Source organism: Nematostella vectensis, chromosome 5 (genome assembly GCF_932526225.1).
Source record: "Nematostella vectensis chromosome 5, jaNemVect1.1, whole genome shotgun sequence".
In the NCBI taxonomy this organism is placed as follows: Eukaryota; Metazoa; Cnidaria; class Anthozoa; order Actiniaria; family Edwardsiidae; genus Nematostella; species Nematostella vectensis.
In genome coordinates this window covers 13,560,241-13,578,977 of record NC_064038.1, presented here as the reverse complement: position 1 = coordinate 13,578,977, position 18,737 = coordinate 13,560,241, and the positions used below count along the sequence as shown (strand labels likewise).

The window sequence follows — 18,737 nt, the reverse complement described above, 5'->3', positions numbered from 1 at the left end:
CTGTTAATGTTAATACGCATTTATCGAGAATTCAAATCCACGGTTGCTATACGACATACCACTGCTCATGACAAAAAGGCCTTTCTCAGCAAAAGAGCATTGTTCACAGCATGAGTAACGGAAATGACCTCCAATAGGGAATTCACAGAGGATCCACAAAGAAGCTGCTAATTTCATACCGGAAGTTCTAAGGGCGGGCATTTCCGGGTCTTATTCTGTTGTTACATTTGGGATAATCCTGGAGTTCACTTATCGCTTTCCATTGGGTTCCTCTTGTTTATTTTACATTTAAGGAAACTCCTACTGATGCGCGCATGCGCGTGTGAAGGGTCCACCCCAGGCCACCCCTTAAGAGAATAATCATTGGTGCCGAGACCTTAGAAGCGGTAAATGGTCTAAGCATTTTAAGACAATTTACAAAGGCGACGGCCATATTTTTAGTTTCTTTTATCATACGATATTTTCAGCATGCATGCAATACCTGCCTACCCGAAGAAGGCAGGTATTGGCTCGTCGAAATATGATTAGAAACTCTGCGTTGTGTTTACCTTTTCTTTTTAAGTCAAGGCCCGACGTACCAACAGGATAGAAGTTGCCTGTAGTTTTTTTCTACGCTTTTCAGGGTGTTGCCTCCATCCCAAAGGGAAAGATTGGACTGATATATAAAACATATGGCGGAATTTTAAGTTACCAGACATTGTCCGTTACATACTTTATGTATGGAAAATCTTATTGTACCAAAACCGAAGTATTTACATCACCGCGGGCCATTGTTTGTAACCTACCTAGATTATGCCCAGACCCAAGTACAAGTCAGAGAAGGAGTCAAGGCGAGTATTTTGTTTATAAGCGATATTTTTCAGGCAAAGCAAGACTTTTTTTTCAAAATATTGTCATTTGTTGTGCTGATATCTCTGCGCGTCGAACATTATAATAAACATACAATCTGATGGCTAACTGACTAAATTGATGTATATATTAATCACCTGCAATTTGCATGAAAGCATTACACCAGTGTTCTAAAATATCTTTCCGTGAATCCGTTGTATCGTTACCCGCGTTTTCAAATCATTTGTTTTGGTTTTCTTTTCCGTCAGTCAAACCATTCTGAGCCAATCACAGTTTCGCTTTGTGCACTTCCCTGGCTATCCTCGGGACGAAAACTAGACAGTGTCGCGACAGAAAGCCAGGCAACTGCACTAGACGAGAGATGGCAAGAATCTGATTGGCTTAGAATAATTTGACTGGCGAAACAGAAAATCCCAAAAGACAAAAAACAAATCGACGATTTTAAAATGCGGCGTCCCGATATAACGGATTCGGCAGTAAAAAAAAAACATTCTTCCTTTGATTGCATGTATCTACCAAACGCCATAGCTAGCAGGGGTATGGGAGGGGTGGGTGAGTGAGTGAGGGCCTCTTCTCTTTCCTCCCCTCCCAAGGAAGAGTCAGAACTTTACAAAGGCAAAAATAAAATGGCAACTGCTCGCTAGCAAATACAAAGCACGATAGTGCTTGTCCCCCATTTACCAAATTGTCTAGCTACGCCTTTGGTTTCTCCAACAAAGTTCTTTCTATTTGGTGATTACACCAAAGGTTTGGAATTCAAACAAAATTTGCATGCAGCAAAACTTTGACAGGGAGTTCCTCCTCAACTTCCAATCTGTCTTTGTGTTAACCCCTTAAAGATCACAATAACGTGATTTTGATTCACGTCGCAGGCAACAGGATGCCAGCACGTGTATGTGCATACCGCGTTTGCATCTTTTTTCCCGCGTCGTGTTCAGTGCGACATTTATGCCATCTTATGCTCTTTTATGTCCTCTTCACGACGCGGCCACTTCGCGATGTCACAAACAATAAGTGTGCACGCGGAAGACCACGTGCGCAACCCGGAGTCCTGTTTCAGTTTTAATTATCTCATATAAATCTGCCAGCCAAACGTTCAATTAAAGGCCTGTATGAAGGCACACAATAGCACCAGCTGCCGCAAACGTAATAATCATAACTATAATTTTTAATTAAATAACGATCGATCATGATAATGGTGATTTATGGCAAGTTGTACAAAACCAACACCACACTGATGCCATCATGCAATGAGAGTCTACATGTATTGGTAGATTGTAGAAGCCCCAGTCAAACCCTAACACATTTCACGTTCAAAATATATAGCTCACGTCACATCTGACGTCTCATGTCACGTAACATGTCACGCAGCATTGCACGTCACAAATTACGTGTCACGTGACCTTTCACGTCACATGCTATGTATGTTATTAACGTCTTTCATATCAAGAGCCTTATTTATGGTTCTATTCTCAGCTTAAGGCGTGGCGTATAGGCGAACATAAACTGCATGGAACACTGGGTGTCTTTTGTACCAGTGCATCCCGCGTAACGTAAACTGTATGGATATTCCGGGTGTCTTTCCTACCTCTGAAACCGGACCAGAAGCTTAGCGACCTGCGCTTGTCTCATACAGCTTGCAAATGAATATACCGCTGATCCAGAACTATTATGTTCAATTTAGAAACGGTATTTTGCGTTCGACAGCATGTGTTACCTTGTATTGTTATTATCAATAGGTACGGACAATTAGAAAAGTGAAGGGGAGGGGGGGGGGTAAGCGAACAAACAAATTCATATACGATGAAAGCCTGGTCAAAAAAAAAAAAGCATGCAGCCAAAACCAGACAGAAAGAAAATGCATATAGCGATAAAAAAATAATGCACGTCTCGGAGACAAAATAAAACTGCACGACTGAAACCTGCCCCCTTTACTTTTCCAATGGTCCGCTCGTACAGGTACGATGCTAAGAGCGATGGTTATTATTGTACATCCCAACACTTTGCGAACAACTCCTTCAAAACGCTGTGTATTAAATATCTTATTTACCTTGTTTGGGAAGTAAGAAACTTATGGAGCCGCGAACATTTTCTAGTTTATCAAAAAAAAAACATAGAAGTTCTTTAAAATAAGGGCGTTGCATTGCTTACACGTTACATCTATGAAATACAAAAACCTATAAACTAGTGATCACTAAAACTTTACAAATATCCATGCGCAAAAAACTACATGGATTCGCTTCTAGGCAAGCCTTGTTTTTTTTTTTAGATTATTTTTTTTTTTACAAATTCCGCGAGCACCTAAAGGGTGTTGAGCCCATAAGGGTTGTGTACGTTTTTATCTATATCTCGCAGGAGGAACGTTATAGGAATGTCTTATCACATTTATCTCTCTGGCGGTTGATGGATATCGAGGTACATCTCCATAGCGACATCCTCATCTGATTGACAGCTCAACAGGCGACTTGCACTAGCAGATCACGTGACATTTTGGGTGGCAGACTCGCGCCAAAACAAACAGAAATGGCTGCGTCGTCACGCCAGAGATGACAAAGAGAAAACATTTCAATGAAAATAAGCCCTTCCTGACAAAGACACTTTCTGGCTGATCCGTAAGCACTGGATAAGATGCTGTTTGTTTGACGCCAAAAGCCGGATGAGTACGTGCCAGACCCGTAGCCAGGGGGGGGGGGTTGGGTGTTCGGAAGAGCCCCCCCCTCCCTCCACACACACACACACACACACACTCGACTGGAAGGTCCGCTCTAATAAAGGAAAATTAAGTGCAGCCACGAGCTAAGTCGAGCTACCTAAAAGTAAAGAGTTCGCTAAAAAGGGGTAAGCGAGCCCTCCTCCGCTCACAATCCTGGCTACGGGCCTGCGTGTGAGTGTCACCCAAAAAGTGATTTCTTACTGCAAGTCGCCTATTGTCAATTCGTCAACGGGCTTTTCTATTGACAGTTTTTGGTACTATGGCAACGCGTTTATGTGAACGATAATTGCTTGATTGACAGCACTATAGCGGCGCGGTGCTGAATGACAGTTTACTTGATTGACGTCCAACCATGTGAATCTTCTCCGGTTCCGAGTGACTTCCGGTGATTCGCTTGTTTGAACATTCATGAGAGATCTGCGTGAAAAAAGAAAATCATGTCGTAATTTACCGGCTTGGACGATACCGTATTCGTGTAAATTATCGGTGGCATTTATTTCAACTGCTATTTCAGATAAACTGCGAGCTAAGGTTCGTTAAAAGCCGTAAATTTTTTTCATTAGACTAGTCTACATGGCTACCAATTGCGGCATTTCAAAGCAATGTGATGACCAATTAGAGGGTACAAAATGTATTCCGTTACAAATTCAAAACTTGGTAGACGGAAGCATCTTAGAAATCTTGGGAAGGTTTTTTCTTAGGTCGGGCACGTTTTGTATATCGCGTCGGGGACTGTTCGCGCGCCACGGGGTAGTAGCTCGGATTACGCAACGTAACTTGGCCGGGTATCTACGTAAACACGGAGAGCGCGTCGCAAAACAAGGCAAAATTCGACCAAATCAGAGGAGAGTTTCGTTGTTTGTTATTTCTAAATCAATTTACCAAACAACCTCTGTTCCCAACGCCCTTGTCAAGGACTCTTTAAATACTATGCTTTTTCCATATGATACCTATGACTGCGCCCCCCTCAGCCAATCCTGGGTACGCGCCTGTCATACAACAGAAAGATGCAAGGGATATACCCCCGTCTATAAATAAAATAAGAATAAAGAGGACAAGACCTACATTATGCTCTTGAAAGAACTGTACAATTTTAGCAAAGTCTGGTCGATCTTCGGAATTGTCGCTCCAGCATTCCCTGATCAAATTCTGCGAAAGAACAAGATAGGTTGTGATAAACGAGAAAAAGAGAGACAACAGACGAATAGACAGATCGACAGATGGAGAGCACAATTACGAATTGACAAAAAGAAAGACTGAATGACAGACGGAGAGATGGATACAGAAAGCCAAATCGAAGGACAGACAGACAAACAGACAAAAAGTGGAAGGATGGACAGAAAGACAGACTGAAGGACAGACAGAAAGATGGATAAAGAGAGACCGACCGAAGGACAGACAGAAAGATGGATGGATGGACAGAAAGTCATACTAAAGGACAAGTAGACAGAAAGATGGATGGATAGACAGAAAGACAGACCGAAGGACAGACGGAAAGATGGATAAAGAGAGACCGACCGAAGGACAGGCAGAAAGATGGATGGATGGACAAAAAGACAGACCGGAGGACAGACAGAAAGATGGATGGATAGACAGAAAGACAGACCGAAGGACTGACAGAAAAGGATAAGGAGAGACAGACCGAAGGACAGACAGAAAGCTGGATACAGAGAGACAGACCGAAGGACAGACAGAAAGCTGGATACAGAGAGACAGACCGAAGGACAGACAGAAAGCTGGATACAGAGAGACAGACCGAAGGACAGACAGAAAGCTGGATACAGAGAGACAGACCGAAGGACAGACAGAAAGCTGGATACAGAGAGACAGACCGAAGGACAGACAGAAAGCTGGATACAGAGAGACAGACCGAAGGACAGACAGAAAGCTGGATACAGAGAGACAGACCGAAGGACAGACAGAAAGCTGGATACAGAGAGACAGACCGAAGGACAGACAGAAAGCTGGATACAGAGAGACAGACCGAAGGACAGACAGAAAGCTGGATACAGAGAGACAGACCGAAGGACAGACAGAAAGCTGGATACAGAGAGACAGACCGAAGGACAGACAGAAAGCTGGATACAGAGAGACCGACCGAAGGACAGACAGTAAGCTGGATACAGAGAGACCGACCGAAGGACAGACAGAAAGTTGCATGGATGGACAGAGATACCTTTGTTTTCTCCGGGCACTTGACGTGTCTCAGACACTGCTTCTTGCCTTTGCCGACCATCCAGATAATGCTTTCCACGGGAAAGTGCGAGAAGGGCCACCGACCAGTCATGATCTCGTACAAGAGAGTGCTGCAAAGCAAGGTCAAGGTCAATCTTACAAGGTCAAGGGCGACAATATGACATGTCAAGTCAAAAAGTCGCATAAATAGAGTCTTAAATGGTTAAAATGTGACTCAAAAAATGCTGATATTGCCCCCTTTTTAACTCGTGAATGCTTGCAAAGCATTTACGAGTTGTTGGAGGGACTTCTGTGTCACTCGATCTTCGGATGGATCATCCGTAAACTTTTTGTGGTCTTTCTGTGCTTTCGTAACACAGCAATTCTTAGATCTTCCTGTAAACTTCCGGTAACCAGCTTCCGGTTAAAGCTTAGTACTATAAAAGAGCCTCGACCGCTACGGTCATTACGTGTTATAACCGTAAAGTATATATATAAGCTAGTTTTTTTTTTCAAAAAAATCTTCCATGTGGGTTGAGCATGCGCATGCGCATTCGTCACTGACGTCAATCGATCTTCTACGGTTCAGTCCAATTCAAGTTGTTATTTTGCAAACAACACAAGTAAAATGCTAGCAAAGCTTTTAATTCTCCTTGTTTGAGTACTTGAAGTTTCGCCTCTCTGGGTTTTCGCGTTATTTGTTTGAATTTGTGCTGAAAGAGCGGATAGCCAAAGCTGCGACTTTTAAAGTCAGAGAAACACAAGGAAAAAGCCTCTGTTAGCAGGGCCTTTCTTTGCAGGGTAATAAGAGAAAGCCTCTGTTTGCAGGTCAAGTAAAATAGTATGGACTTTCATAAATTATTTTTTCCATAATTCATTTTTTAAGTTAAGTACTAAATATCAAACAAAACTCGTTCAAACACGCTTATTCATCGAATAACGATTTTGCGCCTTTCTAGAATGTTGACGTGCTTAAAATACATTGTATGACTGTAGCTTGATTAATTATGTCGGGTATTTAACTTTTGTTTCCGGAAAGAATAGGGAGAAATTTGACATGCTAGAAAAAGCTGTTCGAACGGTGAGATACCCCCCTGCTACGGCCCTATACAGTGAAATCAACCAAACACAGACATTGGTCTTGACAGAAGAATTACAGTGAACCGGTGAACTTACCCAAACACATAGACATTGGTCTTGACAGAGGAATTACAGCATTGCACGAGTTCCAGCTCGTTCTCAGACCATGAGATCTTCCGCATGTGCTCGGGGGGGACATAGGTCAGGTGCCCACGTGGCAGACTAGCGTAACCATGCCTACTGAGACAAAACACGTTAATCACGTGGCTAAATGCCACATACTTGCGTAGCCAAGCCTATAGGGACAAACACGTGTTAATCACGTGGCTAAATGCCACATACTCGTGTAACCAAGCCTACAGGGAAAACACGTGTTAACCACGTATTACTCACGTGATTTATACATCACAAACTTATGAAGCATGTTGACGGCGACAAGAAAAAGCTGACCACGTGGCCTGTCGCCATGACAACAGCATGACAGCCTCACCTCTCTATCAGTTTCCTTCCAGTGTAGCCCGTGACGCAGAGCTTGACTTTTGACTCGAGGAAGACGTTCATGGAATTGAGTCTGGGCAGAATGATGCCCTTGGCGTGGAGATAGCTCATCCCTTGCGCCACTTGACGAGCGATGCTGATACGCGTGGCGAGGGGGAAGAAATCCCGGCGAACGTGCAGGTGGGTGTGCAGCGAAAGGCCGCGGCGAACGCTAAGAGGGAATGCAGCATAATATTCTAGTTTTCAAACTCGCTCAGCGTAAAGCAAGCTGTGATAAAATGATAATGATGGTGATAATGATGCTGCTGATGGTGGTGGTAATGATGATGGTGATGGTGATGGTGATGGTGGTGGTGGTGGTGGTGGTGGTGATGGTGGTGGTGATGGTGATGATGATGGTGATGGTGATGGTGATGATGATGATGATGGTAATGATGATGGTGATGGTGATGGTGATGATGATGATGATGGTGGTGGTAATGATGATGGTGGTGGTGATGGTGATAGTAATGATGGTGGTGGTTATGGTAATTGTGATGGTGATGATGGTAATGATGATGGTGGTGGTGATGGTGATGGTGATGGTGATGGTAATGATGATGGTGGTGGTGATGGTGATTGTGATGGTGATGGTGATAGTAATGATGATGGTGGTGGTTATGGTAATTGTGATGGTGATGATGGTAATGATGATGGTGGTGGTGATGGTGATGGTGATTGTGATGGTGATAGTAATGATGATGGTGGTGGTTATGGTAATTGTGATGGTGATGATGGTAATGATGATGGTGGTGGTTATGGTGATGGTCATGGTGATGATGGTAATGATGATGGTGGTGGTGATGGTAATGGCGATGGTGATGATGACGATGATGATAATGCTGTTGATGATAATCTTTAGTTACCTGGTGATAAAGGCGAGGTTGGGCGGCTCGAGACACGCGCCCATGAACAACACGACGTTCTCGTGACGGATCATGCTCAGCAGGGACACCTAAGACACAAATACAATGAGACGCATGCGTACAACGGGAGAAGAAGTGCTCATGAGACGCATGCGTACAACGGGAGAAGAAGTGCTCATGAGACGCATGCGTACAACGGGAGAAGAAGTGCTCATGAGACGCATGCGTACAACGGTAGAAGAAGTGCTCATAAGACGCGATTGAGTACAAGGGGGGAGAAGAAGTGCTCATGAGACGCATGCGTACAACGGGAGAAGAAGTGCTCATGAGACGCATGCGTACAACGGGAGAAGAAGTTTTCATAAAACGCGATTGAGTACAAGGGGGGAGAAGAAGTGCTCATGCGCATGACGTTTAGCCATACAGTAAACATGAAGCACTTTTTTCGTGATAATATAAAACAAAATTAAGCTAATCTTGTTCGAAATAAAAGAAAGATCGGATTACTAAACGCTTTATCAATTTGGTAACATATTTGGGCGCGTGGTAAGGATTTGTCTACATGGGACACGTGCCCTTAAATATTTTCAAAAATTATAAGGAAATGAAATCAGTAGGCGGGTGGCGTTGCAACCAAATATTTTCTCAATGTTTCTATATTGTGCCCCCAATATTTCGCGGCATGCTACGGCACTGGTCTAGAATAGATGGAATGCCGGGACGAATATAGATCTCATGCAAACGTCTAAGAGGTCTTGATTGTTAAGAAGACCGCATTTTGAAGAAGGAAATTTGAGGAAAGTGCGAACTCCCCTTGCTACGTGCTAACTGGTTTAACCATTTGGTTTGATTTGTTGATTACTATACACTCGCCACTCACTTCTTTGAGAAATTCCTCGAGGTCTATCTTAGAGGATTTCTTGACCGTGTGAATCATGATCTCTCCGTGCCATCTCCCCCTATGTAATAAGCACATGATTACATGATTAGATATTAAATAAGGCCAAACACGCCACCATTTCATTCTCCCGCTGAATGGAGAGTCACACATCCATTTCCATCCGCTAATTCAACCAAGATATTTTCAATGAAATAACGTCAATAACAAATCAGACTTCACTCGTAGATTGTGATCAATGATAAACAATAACAAAGGAGTTGGTAATCGACATCTTTTAAGATTCACAAGATAAGGATGCTATTCTAATACACAGTGCTGAATAACGTATGCGCATGCGCGTGTTCTGGCGAAATCAAAATCTCAGTGTTGAATCGTTTGAGTAAAGGTACGAAAGGCTGACTTCGGTCGCTCTTTTGACTAACTGTACAGCATTAAAACCATACTGTACTAAAGATGACAGATTTGTTTGATAATGAGGGTGTCATAAAGAAAATTATAGCCTTAGGTTTGGTCTAGTTTCTTAGCATTCGCCAAAATGTGGCGGTTCGCCGGTAAAACGCCACCTTTTTTTAAACAAAAGGCTGGTTTAACCGCGCGGTATTGGAACTAGTCTTGCGTTTTTTCGCACTGTCCGCGCAGCCCTCCTTAATGTTAGTCCCCAATCCCTGCTCTAAGGACGGAGACGGAGGAGACTAGCCAACAGCGGTCCGGCTAATACTTTCTACAATGCACTAGTCTGAGAGCTTAAGATTCTATCACTATGCTCGACATAATATCGTCATCATTATTATCATAATTAAATTGATAATAATTTTTACCATCCCTAATCACCAGGTAACTACAACTACATCAGCTACAATCACCATGATTACCACATTGTCCCATGACCACCATCATCATCATTAATGTCGTCGTCATCATCATCACCATCACCATTCTTAACATTACCATCATCATCATCATCATCAGCATCATCATCATCATCATCATCATCATCATCATCCTCACCATCCTTAAAATTATCATAATAATAATCTTGATCATTTATCACCATTATCCTGAGGAAAATCTTTACTTACTTGTACACATGACCCTTGGGACCAATCCCAACCTTGTCGCCGAACTGTAGGTCAGAATAGGGGATGTTCCATTCTTTCAACGATTTCTGCAAAGAGCAAAACAGTCGATGCTACAGCATATAATTTACCAGCTTGAGACTTTTTGAAACATGCACAAGCATGGAATATCATCTCCTAAAAATACACCTACACCAAAATATATCGATCGATCTAACGGTTATGATTACTAAATTGGACTCAAATAAACACAAACGTAACATCTATGCGCAATTTTGTTGCTGTTGCCCTTATTAGGAAGGAGAGAGAGAAGAGGGTCCTTAAGAAATAGAGAGGAATTTCTAGGGGGTTACGCTAGGGGTTCCTTAGGAGGGGGGGGTGGGGGTTAGAGTAGGGGTTCCTAGGGGGGGTGAAGGGGTTTGGGGCAGGAATTCCTAGGGGGGAGGTGAAGGGGGTTAGGGCAGGGTTCCTAGGGGGAGGTAAAGGGGGTTAGGGCAGGGGTTCCTAGGGGGAGGTGAAGGGGGTTAGGCCAGGGGCTCCTAGGGGGGGGGGGGGGTGGGGGTTAGGCAGGGGTTCCTAGGGGGAGGTGAAGGGGGTTAGGCCAGGGGCTCCTAGGGGGGGGGAGGGGGTTAGGCAGGGGTTCCTAGGGGGAGGTGAAGGGGGTTGGGGAGGAGGCAGGAGGGGTCGCTAGGGAGGAGAGGGGTCTTCTTTAGGGGGGGAGGGGGGAGACAAGAGGATGAGGGTTTCTTAGGGAGAATAGCAGAAAGGGAGACACTTCATGTACCTTTATAATGTTCTCCTCATCGTTTTCGTCAAATGGAGGGAATCTGTGGAGGGGCACACAATTCACTATTGAGCTTTTAACCCTATTCAGACCGGAGGGGGGAGATTTTGAGGCCCCCATCAAATTTGAGCTGTAAAAACTCTTGAACTAGTAGGGCTAGAGCATTGACATTTGACGAATTTTCCTAAAATTTATTTGGGATCAGTTTGGTGTAAACAAAATTTTATTATGTGTACCCTGGTAACCATAGCAACAAGGTTTTAAGACATTTAAGGTAGTCGTTAAGATCAACTATTAATAAGACGTTCTCAACGTCGTAAATCCATGTCATATAAACGTTCTATACCAAGTTTTGAAAAAAAAAACAATAAAAATTTACATCTCTATTTTTTGGGGAGGGGTGGTGTTTTTGGGTGTTTTTGATTGTTTGGATGGCAAACTATCGCTCAGCAAAACAACAGTACAGCGCTTACGAAAAAAACAGAAAGGGTTTAGTTTTATTTAAAGATTTTATTTCTTCGTCGTTCTCTGGTGTTGCCGGCGTAGTAACTTATTTTTTTTTTGTTTGATCATTTTGTTTTGAATTTGCCACCCAAAAAGGTCGCGTGATCCCTTTGCGCAAATCCCCTATTTTTGACCTTCCCGAAATAGATAGTGCTTTTAAAAATAGCAAAAAACATTCATATCGACCTGAAATCATTAATACAACTTGAAACGAAGATTAATTATTGTCAAAAAGCTTTAGATTATGCTACCCAGTTTTTATTGGTTAAAATAAACAACTTTTATTGAATCCATGATGGCGGATCCAAGATGGCGGATGCTGATATCGCATAATTAGCTAAAAATATCTGTGTTTTTTAACTAACATCTAAATTTGACAAAAAAAATTCTCTATTGAAAATAAAAAGTATTAAAAAACCCTTTTTGGGAAGTATATTTAAATTATTGCTAAAATTCAGAGTCCATTCGCAAACTTATGAGGTATCATGCCAATCAATGACGTCACAGATGTCATATATTGTTGTCATAGAAACAGTGTCACTAATTATATATGTCTACTGCAAGATAATAAGATTATTTAAAAACGACATACAGAAATACATCTAAAACAGAAATATTGCCTGTTTCTGCTCAATCGTGACGTCACAAATACAATTATTTTTTTTAAGAATTTCGGTCTCTTTTTGAATACGAACTGATTATGATAACTGATTTGGATTTTATAGATGTCCTATAAAATTTCAAAAGATAGGCTTTTTATAATCAATCCTTAAATGGCGTCATATTGTGTTGCTATGGCTATGGCAACACAATATATAATTTTTTCCCTCTTTGTAAGATTATGATTCTTTGAAAATTTAGTCGTAATAGCTCCAATGGTTGAAAAGTTACGGATGGGGAGCCGAAAGAGCCCGGTCTGAATAGGGTTATCACGAATGGCATAAAAAAAACCCACTTACAGGCGCATGTACTCCCGTCGTTCACTGCTCGTCTGACAATTGTCAACTGCAAATAAAACAGAATCGTTTAAAATGATTATAAGATTCTTATTATTATAGCAACATGCTAACGTATTACGCCGTTACAGAAATGTGACGGCGTAAATTGAAAATAACCCCTCCCCTCCCGCCCCCACCTTTCAGCCTCCGAGGCTACACACAAACAACACGATGGCCAATAACTTGGAGCCTTGGAGCGACAAGGGGACCATAAACAGCAAATACTCTCTTGGCAAACAAATGCACGGTCAGTCTAACATGTTCTCCGCGATAAAGACAAGGAAAAATAAATAAATAAATTCCCCATGTTAGAAAGAAAAGAAAAGTTCATAAAATACCGATCTGTACCCATGTTTAAAAAATAAACAAAACACCAAAATAGAAATGATTAAACATTACCCTTCGAAAAAAAGAATAACACCAGACGAGATTAGCGACTCCTCGTCGTCAATTTAGTAGTATACAGTAAATTACAAAAGTGTGCTATAAAAAATAATGGCCTGGCTAAACTAGGCGAGATGTCGAGCGCGACATATAGCGTGCGAAATGTCTCCTAAATGTTTCCTAGTTAAGCCACCACCAAAATCATGTAGCGCGCAACAAATTTTGTAGAGCGCGACACGAAATGTTTCTTATATAACTATCCAAGAAATATGTTTTTGTAGCTGCTTAAAGATTTGTTGAGCGCTACAATGTCTCTCTGGGTAACATGCAGGCGACATATCACGCGCTACATGTGACCTAGTTTAACCCAGGCCTTAGGTAACGAGGCGTCATAACCGTGTGTGGTTGGCAGCATGTTTGCTTCGTCACAACCGTGACTCAAGCCAATGTTTTTCACTCCCACACCATCTACTAATTTCTTTCTAATGTCCGCAATTGAGTAAAATGCTCGAGGAAAGTTTGAACCTTGGTGTATAAGAGATGATAAATAAACCATAGAACTATCTAGAAAATTACAGTAACGGCGTCAAAGAAGCTAAAGAACACGCTTGATGATCCGCTAAATGCATGGAACTTGGATGAATTTTGCAGTATATCTGAACGATTTTTTATTCAGAGATTAATAAAAACTTAAATCTCATCCCTTTCCCATGTGACAATTATACCGTAGCCCTGAGACCAAGGAGGGTGGTTCTACTAGGACGCATGCGCAACGCGCCTAATTTTCCGATTTTCACTTGCAACTGCCTGAAGCACTTGTGTTTGTTTTTTACATAAAATGCTTGTGTTTGCAGGCCCGTGTACACAGGATCAGAAAATCAGAAAAAGTGGGGGGAGAGGGATGGAATGAGTTCTTTGATACAAATCTGACCATCCCCAAAAGAACAAAAAGGTTTTTTTAAGGTCTTTGCAGTACATCCACGGGACGTTTATTGTCGGATTTGGCTATATAATATACAAGAGTGATCTAACTAATTCTTCATAGTTTTTGTCTATAATGTCCATCGGAAACCGAAAGTGGACCTTCGGTCGTTGTGTGGGGGGTGCGTTCGTACCCCCTGGGTACGGGCCTGGTTTGTTTTTTTACCTAAAATGCTTGTGTTTGTCTTTGATCTGCGTATTAACTCGCTCTTGCGCTTGTTAGAGTAAGCTGGTTAGAAAGTTAAGTTGAGGAGTGTGGATAAACTCTTATACTTATATAGAATGCTTCTATTTATATCACATAATATCATAAATATGTGAATGTTAGTAAGTAAGTAGGAGTCCGCTTGAATGCACCAATGTTTGCGAGCACGCTTTGAACAGCTGTATTATATTTCCGTCGGGTAACTACCCTAAGATGATTATTACCGCCATGTACAGTAGTAGTGTTGTCAAAATCATTAAATAACTTCTGGTTCATCTGTCATTTAAAAAAAGTTAGGCAAGAGTTTATAAAGGGCTCGTCGATTTCCTATGTTACCTCATCTACAGTTTGCCTAACATAAACACAGCGGTCATATTGTGAGCCTGCGGTGAGCATGCGCACTGTGCTTGCCCGCAAACACTCCCCAAGAAGCGGTACTGCAATTAAAAACTACCAAAAAAGCAAAGACACTTTCTCTAAATAATATTTAGATCGCGTCAAAACAAAAACCGGGTTCTTTCTCAACTTCTCGGGTTTATTTAGGTTTATAGAGGTTTTTCATAGGCGGGACCAAAATATATTATGCACAGCTATCATATGAGAATAAAACTCGTTGCGCTAATTAGCACCTTGTCATATTCAACTTGGATCGGCTGATATTCACATCGCATTTGAGCTAAAAATCTGCAACCTAAAAATGACAATGTCTCCGTGAAATCTGCCCTCAAGAGTGATAAGATTTTATATCACTCCGAGGAAAGATATTGGTCACTCCTTACTCGGATGACATAATGCTGCTCTTTGTCTGAGTCTTCCCAAGTGGTGCTTCTTCCAAATCTAACTTATTGTAGACAAATCACAGCCTTTTATCCACCAAGCCGACTTACTCGGATGAACTGCCATGGTGATATCTGTATCGACACATCTCCCTCGTTACACTTGTCATTTTTTGTCATTACAGGGGCCAGACGAACACAGTTCAAAGTTAAGATATTGTGCGCCTAATTTACACTGTCAAGGAAAATAAATCAAAATTTGAAATAATTTGTTCCTTTCTTAGAGAGCTCAGTTAGTGCCATCTTTTATTGACAACTATCAATCAAATTAAGTCAACCAATCAGTGAATGTTTTGGGTTTTCGGAATTCAAAATGATATTTGAAGTCTTTTTAGTCATTTGCATGGTCATGCCTTCTTACAGCTTATTCTCTGCATATATTTTGAGTCTGTGATGAAAAATCAAGCTCACAGCAAACTTGACAAACAAGACAGCTTATACTTATTATCATCCCTCTTCGTGAGTCGGCAGAAAATTTTACACTTACAATGTAAATAAAGATATTAAAAGCAAATATTATTCTCGTTCTTCTCAGCATAAAACGCGATCCTTTTTACAATTCCTACTGGTAGTCCGCTATCGAAAAGTTCACCGTCTTGCGCAAACCACTTTTTAAGAGTATTCTATATTATGTCTCTTGCGTAACCATTCCCAGTCGCCTAGTAATCAACCCCCATACACTTAGTAGGGAACAAGAGTCATCGCTGGAATGACAATGGGCCTTTTGGATTCATTTCTAAGCTTTGATTTGGTTATACTTCATAATTTTTACTTGGTAAAAACGTAAGGGTCCCTCTTAAGACTGTGTAGTCTAATTGCTGAATTTGCGACTAAACATGTCACAAATAAGATTAACGAAGCATCAAAATATAGATCTGTCTCGCTAGAAAACCATAAATTTCATTAAAAGTTGACGTTGGGGCTTCGTACTGCTTTATATAGCCAGTTATCAGGCAAGAAAGCCATTTCGCGGTTTTCGCAAGAAACCATTTTAGTGCTTGCCAAACAAAACATCACATGTTTTTGTGTCTTTTCATGATCATCAATGTCTAGCGAATATTTTCGATTGCTGGTATTTTTAAAAAAGAGTAGCATTTTGATAATTATTCAATATGCGGACTATTATCATTATACTGTATTTGCTATTTGCGAATAAAGACAAATGATTAGATAAATAAGGGACACTTACCGAAAACATTAATCAAAATGCTATATCGAGCTTGAAAATATTATCGTGATAAAACATTAATTCAAACATGATGATATAGGAAAAAAAACAGCTAACCGCCTGGTAAAAAATTATCTAAATAATTTTTCTTCTAAAACATCGCCCCACGTGTAGGGATAAATATATCTAACATGTTAAATTTCCCTGGTAAAATATTGATCAAACCAGGGTATAGACCATATCTGACCTGAGACTATTCGCCTCGTGTTTTCCTTGATCGATGTGTTTTTCCTCGTGAGCGGCCAGGTAGCAGGCAAACTATAGGTCGAGAAAGCCTTTCTCCAGTCTCCCGTACTTGTATACTCCTCATCTTCAACTAATTCCAGCTCCTCTTCCACATTGTATCGCTCTAACGTCGCAGTAAGCGACCGAATGTTCGAGAAGTCTGGTGTCGGTGAGCAGCTTCTGTGAGAGTTCGCGGAAGACGGGCAAGATGCCGGCATGGATGAATACCCCGACGAGCCCGTGAATGAAGTGATGTTCGATGTTCTGCTGGAACAAGAGTATGTTCTGGTCCACGCATGTGGACATGGGAGATACTGTTCGTGTGCGGGAGAAGTAAATCTACGAGGGCTATCGTGCATAAGGTCCCCATCTCTTGTGTATCTTGCTGGTGAGCAGGCAAGCGGGGAGTCGGCCTGCTGCCTGTGCACCGTCGCTTTTGTTGTTGCATGAGTGTTTACAGATGGATACAGGTCTAGAGCCTGTCTTGGACTATAGCAAAATGAATCGTACAGTCCATTGATCAATTTTTGGCGTATCCTGCCCTTGGCGTCCGTGTATTTTCGAGGTAAAATGTTCTGATTTTCTCGCATTTGAGCCAGGCCGCGTCCGGTATCCGAAGGTCTTTTAACATCTTTTCCAAAATGACTTCTTCTCCACAAGCGAACTTGGCATGTAGCTTTAGAAGAAAACAAATGTAATATAAGATTTTGTTTTCATCATGGAAAACTCGTAAAGAAATCAATATTAATGCAAGCACCAAGTCAACTTACACCTGCGAGGTCGCCGTGTAGTACTACACGGTGAAAAAGAGGCTGCGTAGCATTTCCTGTGACACTTTAAACTAAAAGAAATTGAACAATAAATGAGAATCACATTTTACGCCAACATACAAAACAGATCCTTGGACCAATTACTCAGAAAATCGAGGTTGTTAAAATGAACACATCATATATTTCCCTTGCGTTACGATGTATTTCTTAGTGAAAATAAATAGAGAAATTCACTTACTTGCAATCTTTACACCTAACCCCCCAAAACCTTATAACACGTCTGCAAGCGTCACACGACCTGCGACATAGAATTGACTTGGCGAAACTGAAAAACAGGATAAAAACATGAGATGATGTTTTACTGGTGATTGCGTTTAAGTGAAAACAATATCGCGGAAATCGTACGTGCAAAAGATCCCTCCGCAGCTCCGATACCTCCATGTCGCCGAATAACGCAAAGTTACACGATTTTCACGATTTCAAAAGCATACTGAGGCAGCGTTCAATTTAGCTAGCGATCAATCTGAACAAATTGCATTTACTCACGGCCCCCGAATTACAAACGTCAGAAAAACGGGAAATTCTTTAAATTGGGGAATTCCAGCTCCCATACCTGTGAGACGGCTCTTGCATCGCTTATTCCATGGACAGAGGTTATTTTATCGTAAGCAAAGCATGATTTCAAAGCCTAGTTTTGATTTAGATCCGAAATATCCGAGCTAACTTCTTTGCGCAAAAAATTCGAGCTTGTGCGATCGTAACAAACACAGCGAAATGCTAATTTCTATTGACCGGGGTGTTGCTTTGAAACCAGCTGCCAAAATAGACCAATCAAAAGCGCCCATTTGAGTCAACATCTATCTCTCTTACAATAGGCCCCTCGTGTTGGGGCGAACGCTCGCAAATCCCCGTTGGCCCCCGATACACAAGCAAATATATATCAAAAAGACTCATTTTTAATTCTGCCAAATGGGAATAATCTTTTGTTTTTGCAAGAATAAATAGCTCACTAAGGCTAAAGAGAGGAATTACTCGTTTTGTTTGCGCTTTACAAAAGAAGTGCAGAAGACAAAGTTTGCAATAAAAATCTTTATTCCATTAAAAGCGAAATTCAGCCCTGGGCTATCAATTGCATTAACTATCTGAATTAAAAAGATAGACAGCTTTTCCAGATCATTATATGTTTTTATCAGCTTTTGAGCGGATAATTTGGAGTGAGATGTTAGCAAGAATTGTAGAACAGGCAATTCTTGTTTTCTATTCGCTACGTGCTTATTAGACAGTGCATGATGTCACCAGATCTGAATAAGAGAGAGTTGTTAAGCTTTTTTCTATGGCCGGCAGATATTCTTTCAGAATAATTAAAGCTATGTTAGTTTCATTTCCTGTTGTTTGGCCTTCATTCTGCACGATGAGTCACTGGACTTTGTGTGAAGTAGAACTTAAAAACGCCACTATGTGTTAGTTATACGGTGGTAACGTTTTTCTTTGTGTCGTGAAAATAATAGTGGCAAAACAAATTTAGTTTCTGCAGCTCTTAACTCCTATCGGGTTATTGCGACAAATGTCAAGACTTTTCTTCAGAAACTAATGAATTTTCATTTATTTTTTGAACTAACATAGTG

The 18,737-nt window shown here is 41.3% G+C and overlaps 1 protein-coding gene across 4 annotated transcripts; it reads right to left on the bottom strand.

Moving 5' to 3' along the window:
- Window positions 1-1,996: 1,996 nt before the first annotated feature.
- LOC5503297 (kinase suppressor of Ras 2) lies at window positions 1,997-17,893 on the bottom strand. 4 transcript variants are annotated; one of them, XM_048727548.1, is made up of 14 exons: window positions 17,726-17,893; window positions 17,351-17,437; window positions 17,113-17,183; window positions 16,305-17,018; window positions 12,445-12,490; window positions 10,982-11,024; window positions 10,201-10,286; window positions 9,101-9,179; window positions 8,221-8,309; window positions 7,308-7,526; window positions 6,914-7,057; window positions 5,739-5,868; window positions 4,628-4,711; window positions 1,997-3,979 (listed from the first exon to the last, which is right to left on the bottom strand). In XM_048727548.1, exons 1-14 carry the CDS (start codon window positions 17,743-17,745, stop codon window positions 3,866-3,868), a joined length of 1,926 nt encoding a protein of 641 aa, XP_048583505.1. In that variant the 5' UTR covers window positions 17,746-17,893; the 3' UTR covers window positions 1,997-3,865. The 4 variants fall into 4 exon arrangements, with proteins under 4 accessions (XP_048583505.1, XP_048583506.1, XP_048583503.1 ...); XM_048727549.1 differs by having other exon boundaries at window positions 6,914-7,054; XM_048727546.1 differs by lacking the exon at window positions 1,997-3,979 and having other exon boundaries at window positions 4,125-4,711.
- Window positions 17,894-18,737: the final 844 nt, after the last annotated feature.